General features: G+C 37.7%; 1 protein-coding gene and 1 long non-coding RNA gene across 10 annotated transcripts in view; one reads left to right on the top strand and one right to left on the bottom strand.

Moving 5' to 3' along the window:
* LOC105485723 (unc-13 homolog B) overlaps nucleotides 1–20,520 on the bottom strand; it is a 232,160-nt gene that overhangs the window by 141,281 nt on the left and 70,359 nt on the right. For all 8 annotated transcript variants that reach the window (XM_011748144.3, XM_011748153.3, XM_011748154.3 and 5 more), the window contains 4 exons: nucleotides 20,373–20,490; nucleotides 19,133–19,256; nucleotides 14,620–14,693; nucleotides 4,148–4,205 (listed from right to left, as the gene is read on the bottom strand). In XM_011748144.3, coding sequence (XP_011746446.2) covers nucleotides 4,148–4,205; nucleotides 14,620–14,693; nucleotides 19,133–19,256; nucleotides 20,373–20,490 — 374 coding nt within the window. The remainder of the gene's footprint in view (nucleotides 1–4,147; nucleotides 4,206–14,619; nucleotides 14,694–19,132; nucleotides 19,257–20,372; nucleotides 20,491–20,520) is intronic.
* LOC105485724 (uncharacterized) overlaps nucleotides 1–20,520 on the top strand; it is a 72,356-nt gene that overhangs the window by 42,187 nt on the left and 9,649 nt on the right. For both annotated transcript variants that reach the window (XR_989772.3, XR_011612696.1), the window contains exon 2: nucleotides 14,919–15,001. This is a non-coding gene — a long non-coding RNA (uncharacterized lncRNA). The remainder of the gene's footprint in view (nucleotides 1–14,918; nucleotides 15,002–20,520) is intronic.

Here is a 20,520-nt window from a genome sequence, read left to right as displayed (position 1 = left end):
TGCAGTGAACATCTTTGTACATATATCTTTGTCTGCTGTGATGACTGAGGATAAATTTCCAGAAATTCAGCTGCTGAGTCAAAGTCTATTACTATTCAAAGACTTGGTACATATTGATAAACTGCTTCCCAGAAACCTGTAAGAATGTATACCCCCACCTGAACACAGATTATAATTAGAATAAACTTTTTTTATAAATAAAAAAAGATCTATGTCATAAATGACCAAAAAGGCACAGATTTTTTTTTTTTTTTTTTTTTTTTTTTTTTTTTTTTTTTTTTTTGGTGAGACAGAGTCTCACTCTGTTACCCAGGCTGGGGTGCAATGGCATGATCACGGCTCACTGCAGCCTCCATCTCCCCAGGCTCAGGTGATCCTCCTGGCTCTGTCTCCCAAGTAGCTGGGACTATAGGTATGCAACACCATGCCTGGCTAATTTTTGTATTTTTTTGTAGATATGAGGTTTTGCCATGTTGCCCAGGTTGGTCTAGAACTCCTGGGCTCAAGTGATCCACCCATCTCCACCTTGCAGAGTCCTAGGATTACAGGAGTGAGTCACAGTGCCTGGCCAGATTTTTTTATTATTATATTAAAGATTTGCCCAGGCGTGGTGGCTCATGTCTGTAATCCTAGCACTTTTGGAGGCTGAGGTGGGCAGATCACTGGAGGTCAGGAGTTCAAGAACAGCCTGGCCAACATAGTGAAACCCTGTCTCTACTAAAAATACAAAAAAACTTAGCTGGGAGTGGTGGCATGGCCTGTAGTCCCAGCTACTTGGGAGGCTGAGGCATGAGAATTGCTTGAACCCGGTAGGCAAAGCTTACAATGAGCCAAGATCATGACACTGCACTCCAGCCTGGATGATGGAGCAAGACTCCTTCTCAAGAAAGGAAAGAAAGAAAAAAGAGAAAAGAGAAAAGTGAAAACAGAAAAGGATAGGAAAAGGAAAGGAGAAGAAAAAAGGAAAAGGAAGGGAAAGGAAAGGAAAGAAGGAAGGAAAGAAAAGAACAAAGAAAAGAAAAGAGGGAAGGAAGAAAAGAAGGTAGGTTAAAGAGGACAATAAATGAAATGTATGGTTATTGATTAGATCATGGCGGGGGAGGGCTATAAAAGTATATCAAAGAGATATCTGCGCTCCTATGTTTGTTGCAGCACTGTTCACAACAGGCAAGATTTGGAAGCAGCCTAAGCTTCCATCAGCAGATGAATGGAAAAGGAAAATGTGGTACATAAACACAATGGAGTACTATTTATCCATAAAAAAGATGAGATCCTGTCATTTGCAACAATATGGATGGAACTGGAGGACATTATGTTGAATGAAATAAGTCAGGCAGAGAAAGACAAACTTCACATGTTCTCACTCATTTGTGGGAGCTAAAAATTAAAACAATTGAATTCGTGGAGACAGAGAATAGAAAGATAATTACCAGAGGCTGGGAAGGGGAGTTAGGGGTGGGAGGAGATTAGGGATGGTTAATGGGTATAAAATATTGTTACCTAGAATGAGTAAGATCTAGTATTTGCTAGCACAATAGGGTGACTATGGTCAACAATAATTTATTACACATTTTTAAATAACTAAAAGAGTATAACCGGAATATTTGTAACACAAAGAAATGATAAATGCTTGAGGTGATGGATACCCCATTTACCTCGATGTGATTATTACACATTGTATGCCTGTATCAAAATACTCATGTATTCCATAAATACCTACTAGGTATCCATAAAAATTAAAAATTAAATAAAATTTTTTAAAATACAAAAAAAGCTTTCAAAATATTTTGGGGGACAATTAGGGAGTTCTTAATATAGACTGTACTATAGACAATATTACTGTATCAGTCTTAAATTTCTTGATTGTGATCATGGTATTTCAGTTATGTTGACTTTCCTAGCTCTTAGCAGAAACATACTGATGTGTTATAGCGTGTGCAGCTTATATTCAAATGATTCATAAAATACTTGTATTTTTGTGTATGTATGTATGGAGACAGAGACAGAGCAACATGAGAGAAAAATAAGAGGGGGATGAAGGAAAGAGCAAATCTGGTAAAATGCTTGTCACTGAACCTAGTAAAGGGTAATGAGTGCTCTTGGTACTGTTCTTTCAACTTTTCTATAGGTTTTATTTCTCAAAATAAAAATATATGAGGAAGCAGGCAAAAGACAAGAATGGCTTATTCATAGAAAAATAATATAGCCTGTAAACATATGAAAAATATATGGGAATAAAGTTGCTTGATTATTTAAGGTTTTTTATTTCCTCCTGCCCTCTTGGCATTTGTGCTTTAATCACTTCAATTGCATTTCATCAATGAGACCTGGAAGGAGTAGGAAGTGAAATCTCAATCATTACATTTTGCTTCTCATCAGCAGTCCTGGAAAAAGGTTTAAAAGATTAAATCAATCAAAATGAACTCATTACAATGAGTTTTGAAAAGGACCTGTAAACCTGAAAACCTGGTTTTCAATTCAGATTCTTCTGACCTTTTGGCCCTAAATAGCAAAAAACAAAAGTTAGTAATAAATCATATGAAAAATAGGTTTTCTTTAAATAAAGAAAAAAAAATGTTCACCTCTACCATTGGCCTTTACTTTTATCAGGAAAGTGGGCCTATAGAATGTACCAAATTGAAGGCAACCAACGGATTCACAAACTATGGACAGAGGTTTTCCTTTTCAGAAACAATATGAAGGAAGCAATATAACACAGTGGTTCACACAGAGGTAGGGGCTACTAAGTCAGGTTTTCTGTGTTTGAATATTTACTTCACCAGTTACTAGCTATGTGATTTGTGGCGAATTACTCAATCTATTTATGCTTCAGTTTCCTGATCTCAAAAATGGGAACAACAGTAAAATCTGTCTTAGGGGTGTTGTGAAGTTTAAAAAAGTTAGAATACTTAAGGTCTCAGAATGGCATCTGGCATACTGTAAGACCTCAATAGTGTTAGCTGCTATGATTTGTTTGTTTTGAAACACGGTCTTGCTCTGTTGCCCAGGCTGCAGTGCAGTGGCACAATCATGGCTCACCACAGCCTCGATTTCCCAGGCTCAAGTCATCCTCCCACTTCAGCCTCCCAAGTATCTGGGACTACAGGCACATGCCACCACACCTGGTTAATTTTTTTTTTTTTTTTCTGTAGAAATGAGATCTCAGTATGATGCCAAGGCTGGTCTCAAACTCCTGGGCTCAAGCAATCCTCCTGCCTCAGCCTCCCAAAGTGCTGGGAACCATGCCTAGCCTACAGTTCTTATTATTGCTAATATTACAACAACAAATGATACAATCATTACCATCATCTTCAACTTATAGTTGATGGAGTTTGGCATGAGATTCAGAAAAAACAGAGTAACATAAAAGTATCACAATCCCCCCCCCCCCCACACACACACACACACATACACACATGTACACACATCACAGGTTGGAAAAGTGAAATAGATCAGACTCTAAGTCAGTCCTTCAGTGTCCCAAGCTGTTTTGAGGGAAACTGAGGAGAAGGTAACAATATACCAAAAATGTATGGCGCATTTCAAGACGTAATCTGTGTGATCTTAACAAATCAATCTCAGGAGAAATAAGTCAATCATTTATCAAATTTTATTGAGGTATACTATGCATCAGGTGTTGAGTCAAATGCAAAGAACAGAAAATGGAACAATGTCTGTGTCTTTTAAAACTTTGTGTTCATGTCAAAGAAATATATATATGTCATATGATGGATGTGCACACGGAAAAATGGAAGCACACAGGAGAGACCTAAGTTAGACTTGGGGGAAGCAGAAAACAGCACAAAGATTACCCACAGTGATGATATTTAAGCTGAGCCTTAAAGAATAACAACAGGTAAACAGGGATAGAGGGGGTCAAATCATTCCTTCAGGGGTAGAAGCTAGCAAATGTAGAAAAAAAGATGAACCCTATTCCCCTGCCTATAGCCATACAAAACCAAAAAACTTCTGCCTAAAGCTAAAAGACAGACAGCCATCAGAGGAAGGCACCTGAACAGATGTGCTTCAGGAATATCTTCTGCTTACACACATGACATCCCCACCCTCCCCAGCTCAGAATAACCCATATTCGGAGAAGCAACAGAAAGCTACAATTAAGAGATTTGTAGACAAGTTTCTCACTTACAACACTGGGCGGCAGCAGTGGGCAATGGCTTCCTCTGGCTTTCTTCTTGACTAGAATACTAGAAGCAGAAAGGAGAAAATAAATAAATAAATACAATCAGAAGCCCAAGTAAGAGAGGGAAAAAATCACAGCTACCTATAAAAAAGTTTAGTGTTTGGAGACAAAATTTTTATTGAACAGAAACAGAACATCCTGCTCCTATTTTCTCTGTGTGATCCTGACATATAGGCCAGACTATTGGTTATGGCCCTGGCCAAGTGAGACAGGCTAAATACAGCAGGATAATGAAGAACTGTCCTGACAAAGGGCACCTGGGCACCCACTCAGCTCTGCCAGGCAGCTGTAGAAGGTTTGGCCTTAGAATCCTTAGAATACTTCACAGTCCTCTGAGTTTTCCTGGAGCTAATGTATAGGAGATTTCCCTATTCAGGTGATGCAAGTGACAATCTATCTGGGGTTGTTTTCTCATTTTTAAATAATAGTGCTTCTTTGCTCATAAGGTCACATGGGAAGCAAGTGGAACTGCTTACCTAAGCATGTGGTGCAGTATCTGGTATCTACAAGAGTTCCTCTCCCACTAGCACTGTAACCTCTGCCATCCCACTCACCATGACCACCACAAAAACAAGTACATGGTACTGAAGACATAAGAAAATGTTCCATAAAAGGAAAATAATTATGTCCAAATCTTGAGGATGGGCCCGATTTAGAAGGCAAAACAGAAAGAGAAAGGCACAAACAAATCAACAGAGTCTGGAAGACAGTGAGGATAGTCTGGTTCAGAGTCCATTGGAGAATTAGAAAAATATATCTTCAGCCGGGCACGGTGGCTCATGCCTGTAATACTAGCACTTTGGGAGGCCAAGGCAGGTGGATCACCTGAGGTCAGGAGTTCGAGACCAGCCTGACCAACATGGAGAAACCCCGTCTCTACTAAAAATACGAAATTAGCCAGGTGTGGTGGCACATGCCTGTAATCCCAGCTACTAGGGAGGCTGAGGCAGAAGAATCGCTTGAACCTGGGAGGCGGAGGTTGCCGTGAGCCGAGATCATGCCATTGCACTCCAGCCTGGGCAACAAGAGCGAGACGCTGTCCCAGAAAAAAAAGAAGAAAAGAAAAATGTATCTTGGCCAGCAACTTGCAAACATGAGATTTGGAGTTCTCATCCTGACCTGGTCACTTATTCATAAGCTATGAGATCCAAGGCAAGTCAGAGCTTCTCTAAAACTATCAATGAACGAGTTACTTACTAACTCAACAAATATTGATTGAGTATCCACTATGTGCAAAGCCTTGTTCTAGGCACTGGGAAAACAGAATTTGTAAATCATGGTAAGAATTCGAACTTTTCTAGTGTGCTGAGAAGCCCTTTTGGGTTTTAAGCATGAGAAGATTATGATTTGATTATACTTTTAAAAGATCTGGCTGCTGTATGAGATGAACTGTAGGGAACACGAGGGGAAATAGAGTAATTATTGCAACAATCCGGACAAAAGTTAATGGTGTTGTACAAAACATTATGAGTATCAGTAGTTAAGAGCATTTCAAATGGTTGGGATCCAAAATACAAAACACTTTTTGTATATAAATATACTTTATAAGCAATAAAGTATGGTACAAATGTCAGAGGTAGATAGTTATTACTAATTTCCACGGAGAATAAGAAAAGTCAAGCACAGTGTAAACAATATGATAGCACTAGCAAAACTGCGAATCACAAAAATGTTCAAAACATCTTTTTTTAGACAGATTCTTGCTCTTTCGCCCAGGCTGGAGCGCTGTGGAGTTATTTTGGCTCACTGCAACCTTTAAAGCATACTTTAAAACTTATAAAGCAGTCCCCTTTGATTTGCCATTGATTTTGGTAGATACTCTTCATTAGATTAAGGAAATTCTATTTTCTTTTTTATTCTCTAAATATTTTTGTCATGAAAAAGTATGGGGTTTTATCAAATCTTTTTCTGCATCTATTAGATCACATAGTTTTTCTCCTTTGATCTGTTTAATATGGTGAATTACATGAGTAGATTTTCAGATATTGAACTGGCCTAGCATTTAATATTCACCTGGACAGGATATATGTACATTTATATGCTAACATACATACGTATGCACACATATACATACATATTCACATATGAATATTACACACACTTATATGACAGATTTGGCCTCGTAATCTATTAATTAGGATTTTTGTCTCTATATTCATAACTGAAATTGGTCTATAATTTTCCTTTCTTCTACTATCCTTGTCTGTTTTTTGTAGACAGATTTTGTAGCTTTTTTCTTAGCCATCTTAACATTATTAATTATACTCTAGTTGGACTTAAGCTTTCTGTTTTGGGCCTGGAACAGATTCATTAAATATAGCTTCTGAAAATGTCTACTCTGATCTCTTAGGTCTGAATTCTTCTTAATACTTAAAATTTTGGGATTCCTCATGGTTATGTCTATGTACTGTTTATAAAAATCATAATTATTTGTAGTGGTTATTATTTATAACCAAGTTCTTTTGTTACTTTGGAGTGGATGTTTGACCTTCAAGATGTTTTGAACTTGGCTGGGCACAGTGGTTCACACCTGTAATCCCAGCACTTTCGGAGGCCGAAGCAGGCGGATCACCTGAGGTCAGGAGTTCGGACAAGGCTCTCCACTCTTACAATGTTAAAAATTATACTAGATGTCTTAGTCATTGAATGTTTTAAACAAAAGGTCATGAGAAACAAGAAAAGTCTGAGAAAATATCACAACCAAGAGAAGCCTAAGGAGACATGACAACTAAGTGTAATGCAATATCCTGGATGAGATCCAATAACAAAAACAAAAGAGACACAAGGTAAAAACTAAGGAAATCTGAATAAACTATGGAATTTTAGCTATTTTTTAGCTAACAATAAAACAAATAAAAAATACTCTTTAGCTAATAATAATGTATCAATATTAGTTCATTAACTGTAACAAATGTATCATACTAATGAAACTGCCTTTGCAAAAATCATAACTAAGGAAAGTATGACAGAGAAAGAAATCAGACCTAACCAGTTCCATCTTGCTTCTAATCTTTAAGCTGTCCTTGTTCATTCCTGGGCATAGGCTGAACTAACTTGATAATAGCCCTTTTCCAAAAAGAACCCCTTCTTGCCTGGGGACCACTCTGCCTTTGCAGGACTAACAAATTAGCTACAAGATTAGAAATCACTTTAGGGGTCATGCAGCCTCTGGCTCCAAGAGTGTCCAAGAGTCTGAACCTCGCCAAATTGCTCCTGGGAATAACATCACTATTATAAAACCTAAGATCAGTGCTTGGGATATCTTGCAGACCCTGCACTAGATGGATCAGCTGACACTACCCGTCTGGCCCAACCAGTTCTGCCATCCCACCCAGGAACAGAAGACAGCAAGAAAAACTCACTTCTACCTGCTATCATTCCATCTCCAACCTAACCAATCAGCATTCCCCACTTCCCAAACCCCTACCTGCCAAATTATCTTTAAAAACTCTGATGCCTGAATGCCCCAGGAGACTGATTTCAGTAATAATAAAACTGCAGTCTCCTGCACAGCTGGCTCTGGGTGAATTACTCTTTCTCCACTACACCTCCCCTGTCTTCATAAATCACTTCTGTCTAGGCAGCACATAAGGTGAACCCGTTGGGCAGTTACACTAATGTAAGATGTTAATAATAAGGGAAATTATAAGATGGGGTGGGGGAGGGGATGAATATCTGCTCAACATTTCTGTAAATCTAAAACGTCTAAAAAATGAAGTCTGTTAATAAAAATATATGTATAAACAGGCCTGGCACAATGGCTCATACCTGTAATCCCAGCACTTTGGGAGGTCAAGGTGGGCAGATCACCTGAGGTCAGAAGTTCAAGACCAGCCTGGTCAACATGGTGAAACCCCATCTCTATTGAAAATACAAAAATTAGCCAGGCATGGTAGCACATGCCTGTAACCCCAGCTACTTGGGAGGCTGAGGCAGGAGAATCGCTTGAGCCCAGGAAGTGGAGACTGCAGTGAGCCAAGATCGTGCCACTGCACTCCAGCCTGGGTGAAAGAGTAAGAATCTGTCTAAGAAAAAAATATATATTTTATATATATTTATATAAAATGTATAAACAATTCAAACACGTAGAAACAAAGCGTAAGGACTGCAAGGAGAATAAAAACTGTAATTTAAAGATGCAAAACCTAGTTACATAGAAAATCTAAGGGAATCTCTAAACTATTAGAACTATTAGGGGTTGATAAGTAAGATCAATACTTTAAAAAGATGAGTAGCAAAGCATTTACTTATAATAGTAATGTGATAACCAACTAGATAGTGTAATTTTTAGAATGTACCATTTGCAACAATTAGGAAAAAAAAAATCTAACAAAAGTAGTATAACACTTACGTGGAGAAAAAATATCTTCCCCCCTGCTATAGTCTGAAAATTTGTATCCCACCACCCCTGTCCCCACCAAAAATTCACCTGTGTGATGATACTAGGAGGTAGGGCCTTTGGGAGATGATTAGGTCATGAGGGTGGAGCCTTCATGAATGGCATAAGCACCCTTATAAAAGAGGCTCCAGAGAGCATGCTTCCATCACATGAGAATACAGCAAGCTGCTGTCTATGAACCAGGAAATGGGCCCTCACCGGACAATGAATGTGCCAGTGCCTTGATCTTGGACTTCCCAGTCTCCAGAACTATAAGAAATAAGTCTCTGTTGTTTATAACCTATCCAGTTTGCATTTTTATAGCAATCCAAATAGACTAAGACATCCCCTATAGCACTTCTCAGCTTCTAACACTCAACTATATTTATTATATTTCTTGCTTACTGTCTGATTCTGCCTATGTGATCCATGAGGGCAGGGATCTTCAACCTCTGATGTATATTAAACACAGAATAGTGCACGGTACATGGTGCTTAATAATTGGTTTGGTGAATGAATAAATCTCACCAATAAACAGGGAAATACAAATTAAAACAATTTCTATACTCATTAGATTAACAAAAATTTACAATATGATAACACCAAGTATCAGTAAGGAAACAGTGAAACAGGAAAAGGGTAAATGTAAATTGTACAATCACTTTAGAGAGCAATTTAGTAGTATCTAGTAAGGTTGAACACAGCATATCCTACAACCAAGCAACTATCATTCCAGGTAAACACCCAGAGACTCTCTCAGATATAAGCATAGAGAAACAGGTTCAGAAACGTTCACTGCAGCATGCATTTATAACAGTGAAAACCTAATTGCCCATAAGTAGCAAAAGTAATACAATGTGGTACCATCCAACTCTGTAAAGTGGTAGATGCCCAAGTCAGTCTTGATTAGCGCCTCTAGGCCCACCAGGTGTATGGGAAATGTCATACACTGTAGAATAAAAAAGTTAGACTCTATATTGTATTTTAAAAATGATTTTGCAGCAAGTGTGATGAAATCTTAATAATTATTGAATCTTAGGGATGGGTATACACATGGGTTTCCTTTTATTTTTCCTATATTTGTATGTATACTTAAATGTTTTTCATGATAAAAATAGAAAAAGAGAAGAGACAGAAGCCAACTTGAAGAAACTCCCATTGACCAAAGATGAGATCATTTTAGTATCAAAAACAATGTCCAGCCTGGGCAACATAGTAAGACCCCATCTCCACAAAAAATTTAAAAACTAGCTAGGTGTTTTTAAACCTGAGTCTCCTGTAGTCTCTGCTACTTGGGAGGCTGAACCGGGAGGATCACTTGAACCTAGAAATTTGAGGATGTAGTTAGCTATGATTGTGCCACTGCACTCCAGCCTGGACAACAGAGCAAGACCCTGTCTCCAAAAAAGAATGATTGCAATGGGTCGAAATACATGATCGAATATACCCAAATTTATAAATACATAGTAATATTCCATTTAAAAAAGAAAACAACTTACTGGTCACCTTGAGAAGTTGCTGAGGCAAAAGTTCATTATTCTAAAAATAGATAAGAGAATGTTTTTCTTATAAAGACTGTATTTCAGTGAACCAAATAGCTAGCTGGTAAGAGAAAATATTTTTTTATAGACAAATCATAGCTAATAAATGCTGAAGGGATAATATAATTAGACTATCAGGCCAGTCACAGTGGCTTCTGCCTGAAATCTCAGCACTTTGGGAGGCCGAGGTGGGCAGACCTTTAGAGGCAGGAGTTCGAGACCAGCCTGGGCAACAAGGTGAAACCCTGTCACCACTAAAAAATACAAAAATTAGCCGGGCATGGTGGTGCATGCCTGTAATCTCAGCTACTCAGGAGGCTGAGAAACTCAGGAGGCGGAGGCTGCAGCGCCACTCCAGCCTGGGCGACAGAGTAAGGCTGTCTCAAAAAAATAAAAAGAAAAGAAAGAAAGAAAACCATCATTTTTCAGACTCTAACATAATCATCATCATTTGCAGCTAAAACCACTAGCTAAGAGGCTGATGGAAAAATATCATAATGAATGAAATGGGCTGACGATACTTGAATCCACTGTTGAATTTTAACATCATGCCTATCAAAAGTGAACTACAACTTAGTCTTCAAACTAATAGATGCACTTTTCAGTTTAAAGGAAGTAAGAGAGATAAAGGAACACGGTAAATAAAACCTGGGGACACAATCAGCAAAATCCACAATGTGCAGAATTCTACAAAACAGATGAGGGTAAGTGAATGATTTTACAACTAAAATGATTTAAAGAGCTGAGCTTGGTGTCTCATGCTTGTAAACCCAGCACTTTGGGAGGCTGAGGTGGGCAGATTGCTTGAGCCCAGAAGTTTGAGATCAGCCTGGGCAAATGATGAAACACCATCTCTACAAAAAAATACAAAAATAAAATAAAGTAAAATGACTGAAGAGACATGATAGCCAAATGGGCACACCTTATCTGGCTCTTGAAATGAAAAAATCAACTATGAAAAAACATCTTCTAGATAATAAAGGAAATTGAAAAAACTAGGTATTGGATGACACTAAGAAATTGCTAAGTTCAACATGATAATGGCATTGTGTTTTTTTTAAAAAAGCATTACCTGTTAGAGATCTATACTGATATATTTATGGGTGAGACAAGATAATACCTAGGCTTGTTTTTTGTTTTTGATACGGAATCTTGCTCTATCACTCAGACTGGAGTGCAGTGATGTGATCTTGGCTCACTGTAGCCTCTGCCTCCCGGGTTCAAGCGATTCTCCTGCCTCAGCCTCCTAAGTAGGTGGGATTACAGGTGCCCGCCACCACGCCCAGCTGATTTTTGTATTTTTAGTAGAGATGGGTTTTCACCATGTTGGTCAGGCTGGTCTTGAACTCCTGACCTCAAGTGATCTGCCCACCTTGGCCTCCCAAAGTGCTGGGATTACTGGCATGAGCCACCACACCTGGCCAGATTGGTTTTAAAATACTCCAGCAAAAAAAGGGAAGAGTATATTTTTTCATGTTTCAAAATTTCCATAATAAAAAAGTTTTTAAATGGAAAAGCAACCAAAATGAGATAACACTTCATACATGCTAAGAATGGAAGAATGGATATAATAAAAAAGATAATAACAAGTGTTGACATGGATATGAAGAAACTGAAACCTTTATACACTGCTGGTAAGAGTATAAAATGTCACAGCCACTTTGGAAAATAGTCTGGCAGTCTATCAGTTAAATACAGAGTTACCATGTGATCTAGCAATTCTGCTCCCAGGTCATACCCAAGAGAAGTGAAAAGATATGTCCACACAGAATTTTGTATGTAAATGTTCAAAGTAGCATTATCCATAACAGCTAACAAGTAGAAACAACCCAACTGTCCATCAACTAATGAATGAATTTAAAATATACTACATCCATATGATGGAATGTTATTTGGCAATAAAAAGGAATTTATTTACATGCTAAAACATGAATGAAACCTTGAAAACATTATGCTTGAAAACATTATGCTAAGTGAAAGAAAACAAACGACCACATGTTACATAATTTCATTTATCAGAAATGTGCAGAATAGGTCCATAGAGACAGAAGGCTGATTAGTGGGTAGATAGGGCTGAGGAGGATAGGGAAGAATGGAGACTGATGGCTAAAGGCACAGGGTTTCTTTATGGGGCAATGAAAATATTCCAAATTGTGGTGATATCCATGGGCACAACTATGAAGCTAGTAAAAGCCACTGAATTGTAAGCTTTAAATGAGTGAACTGTATGGTATATACAAATTATATTTCAATGAAGCTGCTAAAAAGATAAACAGCATAGTGGAAGAAGGATGAAAGATAAAAACTTAGTGCCATACACTAGAATAAAAACAGAAGGCAAAAATCTGATTTGGAGTTGTGGTGACATCCATAGGGCACAACTATGAAGATACTAAAAGCCACTGTATTGTAAGTTTTATATGAGTGAACTGTACAGTATATACAAATTATATTTCAATAAAACTGCTAAAAAGATAAACTGCACAGTGGAAGAGAGGATGAAAGATGAAAACTTAGTGAATGTCACACCCTACAATAAAAACAGAAAGCAAAAATCTGATACGCAGTTGGGAACCACAGACCAAGAACTATTAATAGAACTTATAAAATTCCACAATTTTTGTATAAGTTATATTTGGTTTTTAAATTGTTTTAGTCCCTTCTTCTGATTCTGCATAATGACACACAGTAAAGCCTATAAAACAAAAAAAGTACAACATGCTTCTTTATCGGGAAAACAAGGATGATGGCAGTCTGAAAGGTACCACTCCACAGCCAGGCTTCAGATGAACAAAAACACAAAGTAATGTAGATGCAAAAAAAGCAGAAATGCTCAGAGTTACTAAGTGGAGAAGGAGGACTGGAGCTTTCAACAACAAAGAAAAGTTGGGATGCTGGTGTGGGCATGAGAAGAGTTATACAGTTTAATAACAGAAAGCCTACCAAGAATAAAAGAGGTAAGGGAAAACCCTGAAAAGAGTAGATGTTGCTTGTCCCAAATGCCATTTCTTCATCTTTCATTTAACTCACTGTGGGTTGAACTATGTCCTAAAAGATATGTTAGACTTCTAACCCTAAGTATCTGTGAATATGACCTTACTTTGAAACAAAGTCTCTGCAGACATAATCAAATTAATTCAATGACTAGCATCCTTATAAGAAAAATGGAAATTTAGACACAGACACACAGAGACAGGAGAATGCATTGTGAAGACACAGACAGACACACAGGGAGGCACGTGACAACGAAGGCAGAGATCAGAATGATATATCTACAAGCTAAGGAACAGCAAGGACTGCCAGCAGCCATCAGAGGTAGAAGGGTATAGGATGCTTCCTCCTTCAGAGCCTCCAGAATGGAGCTGAACTGATCTTGCTGACGGCCTAATTTCAGACTTCCAGTCTCCAGAACTGTGTGAAAACAAATTTTGGTTGTTGAAAGTCACCTAGTTTGTAGAACTTTGTTATGGCAGCTGTAGGAAACAAATACAGTCATCAAACCACTGCATTTCCCTTTATGTACTAGTCTATGGATGTGTACTCGTCATCAATCACCAAATCCAATAGCTCTATTTCATAATTCACTTGTTTTAACATGGGATACTGTCAAGAATTTCTGCCTTGGATCTGTTTTTTCCTTTGTTCCATGAATCTTTCCTGGTTATGTTATTCTCGCTCTTTAAGGTTGCCCTTTCTCAGTCTCTTTTGTTTCTCAGAATTCTATGTTTAAGGTTTCCCAAGACTTTGTTCTTGAATACTGTCTCCATATGCTCTACCTGAGGAAGTTTTTCCATTCCTATGACTTCAATTGTTTCTCATATATTAATGAAGCTCTATGCCTACAGCTCCCTACCCCATTCAAACCTCAGCTTCCGATTATCTCATGAAATTGTTTATCAAAAATTTCTGCTGAAATATCCTCTGGCACTCAAAGTATATCTTACAATCAGACCCATTTTTTAGTAGCCCACGTGTCCAAAATAAACAAATTTATCATCTTTTCTCTCCCTCAGCAAGAACAAAAACATTCTCCAATCCTGATGCCCCAGGTTGAGCTGAATGTGTTCTCTTATACACACCAGCCTCATCTCTGGAGGTAAGTTAGGACTGGCAAGACCAAACAATGCAACAGTCTAAACATCCTCAAAAACAGGACACAAATAAGAATAATATCCAAAAATCTGGGAGACAGTAGAAGCAAAAGAAATGCCTCCAACTCACACACAAAAGAGGACAGATTCCCTGGTGCAAGCTCCTTCCCTAACAGTCCAGAGCCAGACTAGTACCACAGAATGGGAGAATGGGAAGAATAGAATAAATGGGAGATGGGACCTTCTAGTGACATTTCAGGAAATCTTCTAGCTGTCTTTTTTCTTTAACGCAATTTAAATGATTTCATTCTCAGGACAACATGCTCTTGGACCCCTTCCTGGGCAACCTATAAAGAGTATTGGAGATTTCCCCCTATCCCTCTATACTGCAAATAAGGCTGCTCCTACCTCATTGTCAGCTCCCAAGGCATTGATTTGCTCCCATTTGTAGGTCCAATATCTGGCTTCCTCCTCTGGGATATCTATCATTAAAAAAAAAGAAGAAGAAGAAGAAGAAAAAGAAAAGAAATCACATCAGCAGGTAATAAATCATCAGCAGATAATACTTTATTCAGTCTAATGACTGAAGTCAGAGGCTAGTAGTGATGCACAAGTTTTAACTGGTGGTTTGGTTCTTGTCATGAACATTATCTTTACTCTTCACAAAAACCAATATAATGTACGTTATTCCCATTGTTGTTTTGTAGATGAAGAAGCTGAAGTTCAGAGCGGTAAAATAATCTGGCCAGGGTGACAGTTTATAAAGAGATGAGCCATGATTCAAACCATGGTTTGTATGATTCCAAAAACTACATTCTTTCTATGTAACCGTACTACCTTCCCCTCAGTAAGACTAAAACCATCCAAAGGATTAGCTTAGAAGAAAAGTCACATGCTGAGATATTGAGATGCTCAAAATTCAAAGGTTTTCTCCCAAAAAAATTAAAAGTAGAATTACCATGTGACACAGTTCTCCCACTTTGGATTATATATATGAAAGAGGTGAAAGCAGGATCTCAAAGAGATATTTGCACACCCAAGTTCCTAGTAGCATTATTCACAATAACCTAGAGTTGAAGCAACCCAAGTGTCCACTAATGGATGAAAGGATTAACAAAATGAGAGACTTGCATACGGAGCATTATTCAGCCTTAAAAGGAAGAAAATCCTGCCACATGCCATAACATGGATAAACTTTGAGGACATTACACTAAATAAAATAAGTCCATCACAAAAAAAGACAAATACTGTATGATTTCACTTATGTAAGGTAACTAAAGTAGTCAAATTCACAGAAAAGAAAGAATGGTGGTTGCCAGTGGCTGTGGGGAGGGGGAAATGAGAAGTTGTTTGATGGGGACAGAGTTTTAGTTTTGCAAGGTGAAAAAGTTCTGGATATCTGCTGCACAACAATGTGAATGTACTTAACACTAGTGAACTGTACACTTAAAAATGGTTAAGATGCTAAATGTTCAGTTATGTCTCTTACCACAATTAAAAAATTTTTAAAAAGAAGCTATTAAAAAATACTCCATAGGTTTTATGCCTGGAAAGTATTAGATGATCAAATATTTGCTAAGTGAGTCACTAACTGAAAATATTTGAATTCTTAAAAAATAATGGTATAATGGTATATCCTCATTTCTAAATATTTCAAATTGACTGTAACAACTTATCTCCAAAACTCACCTTTTAAAAACATCAAGTATGACCATATTACCAGCAGTAAAGAGAAACACTCAGGCAATATATGGATCATATCAACTTCAGAGACATTTAAACAGATACACTTTCTAGTAGCCCACATGAATAAAGCAAATATAGCCCTTTCCTTTCTCCTTTGTTCCACCTGTCCAAAACTTCAGTTCCTTCCCTTCAACTAGCTCTTTAACAATTGGTAGCAATATTTCAAAGTCTTATTTAAAAACACACACACTCACCTTCAAATAGTCTACAACGTAATTTGTATAGTGCTTTCTCATACATATGGTACATCCATAAAATGGTATACTATGCACCTGTTACAAAGAAGGAGAGTGGGAGGTGCAAGGTGGAAGAGGAGCTGCTGCTGCTGCTGGTCTATATGCTCTGATGTGGGATGATTTACCAAGATATATTAAATGCAAAACAGCAAGGCACAGGGAATGTGTTAGAATATGCTATTTGCGTTTTAAAAAGAAGATGGTGGGGGGTGTGTGTGTGTGTGTGTGCTTATATTCAGAAACTGACTCTGGAAAGATACACAAGAAAGTATTAATAGTGGTAACCTATAGGAAGAAAATGGATTTCTGAAGGGACTTTTCACTGGATAACTTCTTAAACCATTGTAAATTTATTCCTGCCTCACTCCACAAAAATAGTTTTAAGGAGAAAAAATATAGAGAGATACAAGCATGTTTATCGCAGTGCTATTTATAACAGTATAAACTTCAAACAATCAAAATACCCAACAAGAAGTAGTTAAATGTATTATACAAATAGTTAAAATTAAAAGCCCCAGCTCTAGAGTCAGACCATGGCCAAAATACTTAAATACTCTCTGTCTTAGTTTGCTTATCTCTAAAGTGGGGAATAATAGTTGGGTCTGCCTCAAAGGACTGAAATGAGGATTAACTGAGCTAACATATGTGAATACTTAGTGACATGTCCACCAGCACACAATAATTCACCATAAATGTTATTTTGTTATTATTGAATCTTTTTTTTTTTTTTTTTTTTTTTTTTTTTTTTGAGACAGAGTCTCACTCTATCGCCCAGGCTGGAGTGCAGTGGCGCAATCTCGGCTCACTGCAACCTCCATGCCTCCCGGGTTCAAGCGATTCTCCTGCCTCAGCCTCCTGAGTAGCTTAGATTACAGGCGCACGATACCACCCCCAGCTAATTTTTTCTATTTTTAGTAGAGATGGGGTTTCGCCATGTTGGTCAGACTGGTCTCAAACTCCTGACCTCATGATCCGCCCACCTCAGCATCCCAAAATGTTGGGATTACAGGTGTGAGTCACTGTGCCCGGCCCTGGTTTTTAAATAAAATCAACCACTAAAAGTAGAAGAATAATGTCTATTTTATATAATATTTGTAACTATGTAATTAGTGAGTGAAATCAGTCAAAAAGTAATACAACATTAAAAATACAACCATTTAAAGTCTCTGGAAATGGTCCTAAGTGCATACATCAAACAAAAAAACATTTATTCAAGACTATCTACTAAAATTTGGTGAAAATGGACAGTATCTGTGGTATTTGAACCAACACCCACTCCCTCCAGTTGATTTTCCCTTCACTTGCAGCTTGGTCTACGTCCCACAAGAAAGACTTCCTTTCTATTTTTCTGAAATAATAGTTGTTCTGAGTTTAGTTCTTTCTGAGTTAGCTGGAAAATCATGTCATTTTTGCTTAAATAACCATAGGATACAAGATACAAATACACTGAGATCATAAAACAACAGCAATAACAACAGGATATGCAAATATCAATAATATGAATGGTAAAAAATTAAAATAAAACTAACGGAAATCAACTAAACTAAAACAAGACACCATACAAAATAATCAAATAAAGATTAATTGGGAAATACAAAAGACTGCCAAGGATGTGCAGAAACAGGCACTCCTCAGATATAATTTATAAGAGTATAAATTGGTATAACCTTTTGGACAAGGAACTTAGTAGATTCCATAAAAAGTAATTGTGTACATACCCTTTGATCCAGCAATTCTACTTTAAGAAATTTATTCTAGACTCAAAATGGGCAAAGATATACAGAGTTGTTAGTTAGCAGTATATAACATCAAAAAAAACTGAAAAAACCTACATGTCAATCAATAAAGGAGTACTTAAATAAATTATGGTAGGCCGGGCGTGGTGGCTCACACTTGTAATTCCAGCACTTTAGAAAGCCAGGGTGGGCGGATCATTTGAGGTCAGGAGTTCGAGACCAGCCTGAACAACATGGTGAAACCCTGTCTCTACTAAAAAATACAAAAAATTAACCAGATGTGGTAGCAAAAGCCTGTAATCTCAGTGACTCGGGAAGCTGAGGCATGAGAATTACTTGAACCCAGAAGGCAGAGGTTGCAGTGAGCCAAGATCGTGCTGCTGCCCTAAAGCCTAGGCAGAGCACGACTCCATCTCAAAAAAATGAAAAAAAACAAAAACAAAAAACAAAAACACAAAAACAAAAAAAAAGATAAATTATGGTAGAGGCATCTGTTCAAATGAACAAGATAGATCTTAAAGTATAACATGGAGCGATGTCCAGGATAAATGTCTAAGTAGTTTGTAAAACACTATATATCAGTATATACATATTATATAGAGTATGATCCAAATTTTGCCAAAATAAGTTTTTAGAAAATAAGTATCATGTGTCTAAACCAAAATACAAGAATGTTAACAGTGATTTCACACTGGGAAATGCAAAGAAGGTTAAAGGAACTGGGAAAATAAACTTTTAACTTTATCCATGTACATTTTCTTACTATTTGAATTTTTATCATGAGCATGTATTGTGATTTAATTTACATTTTAAATTGTTATTCTATTTATCAGTGCTAGTTCTTAAATTAACAAATCAGAAGGTATATATAGTCACTTCAAGACAATAAATGTTTATTTTCAAAATAATAAATCTAACAAGCAAATATTTCGTAAGTCATTATAATAAATAGTCACAGAAAATTAGATGAGTTGAAGAGAATGCTTTTTAGTGTAGATTCTTTAAAGCGCACCATTCTATATTCTACTTTGCACCATTCCCTGGGTGAAGTGTTAAAAGAAAGAGAGTGAATGAAGACAGAATATCCTCAAAAGAGATGGCTGAGGTGACAAAATATACATTAATGAAACAACTAGCAAACAATTCCAAACAATATGGTAAAAATTATTAAATAGTTTTAAAATTTTAATCAAATCGACTCACCAAAAGGCAACTCAAATCTTGTATCAAGCAAAATTTTATGAGGAGTTGGGTTTCTAGTTCCACAGATCTCATCATCTTTCATTAACGTCTCTGCCTCCAATGTGGACCATTCCCCAGGCCCTTCCTAGGACACAAAGATCTAAGATTAAAGTTTAATCTTTCTTGGCTCCCTCTTAGTTCAAGAGTCAGGTTTTTTTCTCTGAAGTTCCGTGCTTGAGCTTCTGAGGGCCATTCACATCCTGATAAGGCAAACACACCACTGTCACCACCTGCCTCCACTGCATGTGGCTTCCGTTTTCCCTCTTTGGTGGGGAAGCAGCTTTCAGTGCTCAGCTCTGCAGGTCTAACGAGGACAAAATGTCTCGAGTAGCATACTCTAAAACTAAGCACCTCTGTGGATCAATATTTAACCTGCACAGTTCTTAATGACTGTGTCACTGTTTCTAGTCAGTAAAAAGCTACTAACATTGCTGGCTAAATAGGACTGAACTGGGGTTGCAATGAAAATGAACTGCCCATCTGCCTGGGGGAGTAGAGACTTAGCTAGAACTAAAAGAAATACAGAAAATAGATGCAACTTCAACTTCCCCACTCCCAGAGAAAACTCATGGTCCATGTTAACACCAAATAGGAATATAACAGATTTTGTCCAGGTGCAAAGTGGGGAAATGATGCTCAGTTATGGTCTAGTCTAGGAAAGTGAGGCAAGAGTTCAATCCTAGAAAAAATGTATAGACAGTGTGAATATAAATTGCCAAACCTGGTAGTTCCTTAAACTCTGTTAGGGTTACATGCAGAAGAAGGGCACTGAAAATCAGTTCCTTGGAGATTGGTAACTCAAAGAAACAAAGCAGAGAATAGCCAGCCAGCTGGCTAAGGAAGTTTAATGGGACTCCTCCCAGGGCAGCGACTTAGAGGAGAACACAGAAACCACAAGTACCCTAAGTAAACACACACACACAGACACACACATACCTCAGAAGGGACTATCTACCTGATAAGGCTGAAGAGGTGCTCTGGAGCCTGTGAGTTCAGTCACAGGACACAGGGTAGGCCAGACTTAAATAAAATCATCTGAACCTTCAGGTGAAGTTAGGAACAGGCAGGTTGCATGCCCTCTAATTAGAAAGGGGGAAGAATAATCCAAGATGCATGGATGAATATTAGCTAAAGTGGAGCTAGCATGGGGAGAAGCAAGGGCTGGGAACCATACTTCCAAACAGGCAATGCAATGACTGACCTCATCCGACTGACGAATAGTCTTCAGTGCAATCCACACAGTCCCCACCATGGTGTCCCAGATCAGTCCTTTGTTCCATACCTCCACACTCAGACCCAGGTCCAGGCGACTAATCTCACTAAGAGAAAGAGGAAAGCCCTTTGAGGAA

This window comes from Macaca nemestrina, chromosome 14, assembly GCF_043159975.1.
Source record: "Macaca nemestrina isolate mMacNem1 chromosome 14, mMacNem.hap1, whole genome shotgun sequence".
In the NCBI taxonomy this organism is placed as follows: Eukaryota; Metazoa; Chordata; class Mammalia; order Primates; family Cercopithecidae; genus Macaca; species Macaca nemestrina.
The sequence above is the reverse complement of the archived record's forward strand: the minus strand, read 5'-3'. Positions and strand labels throughout refer to the sequence as shown.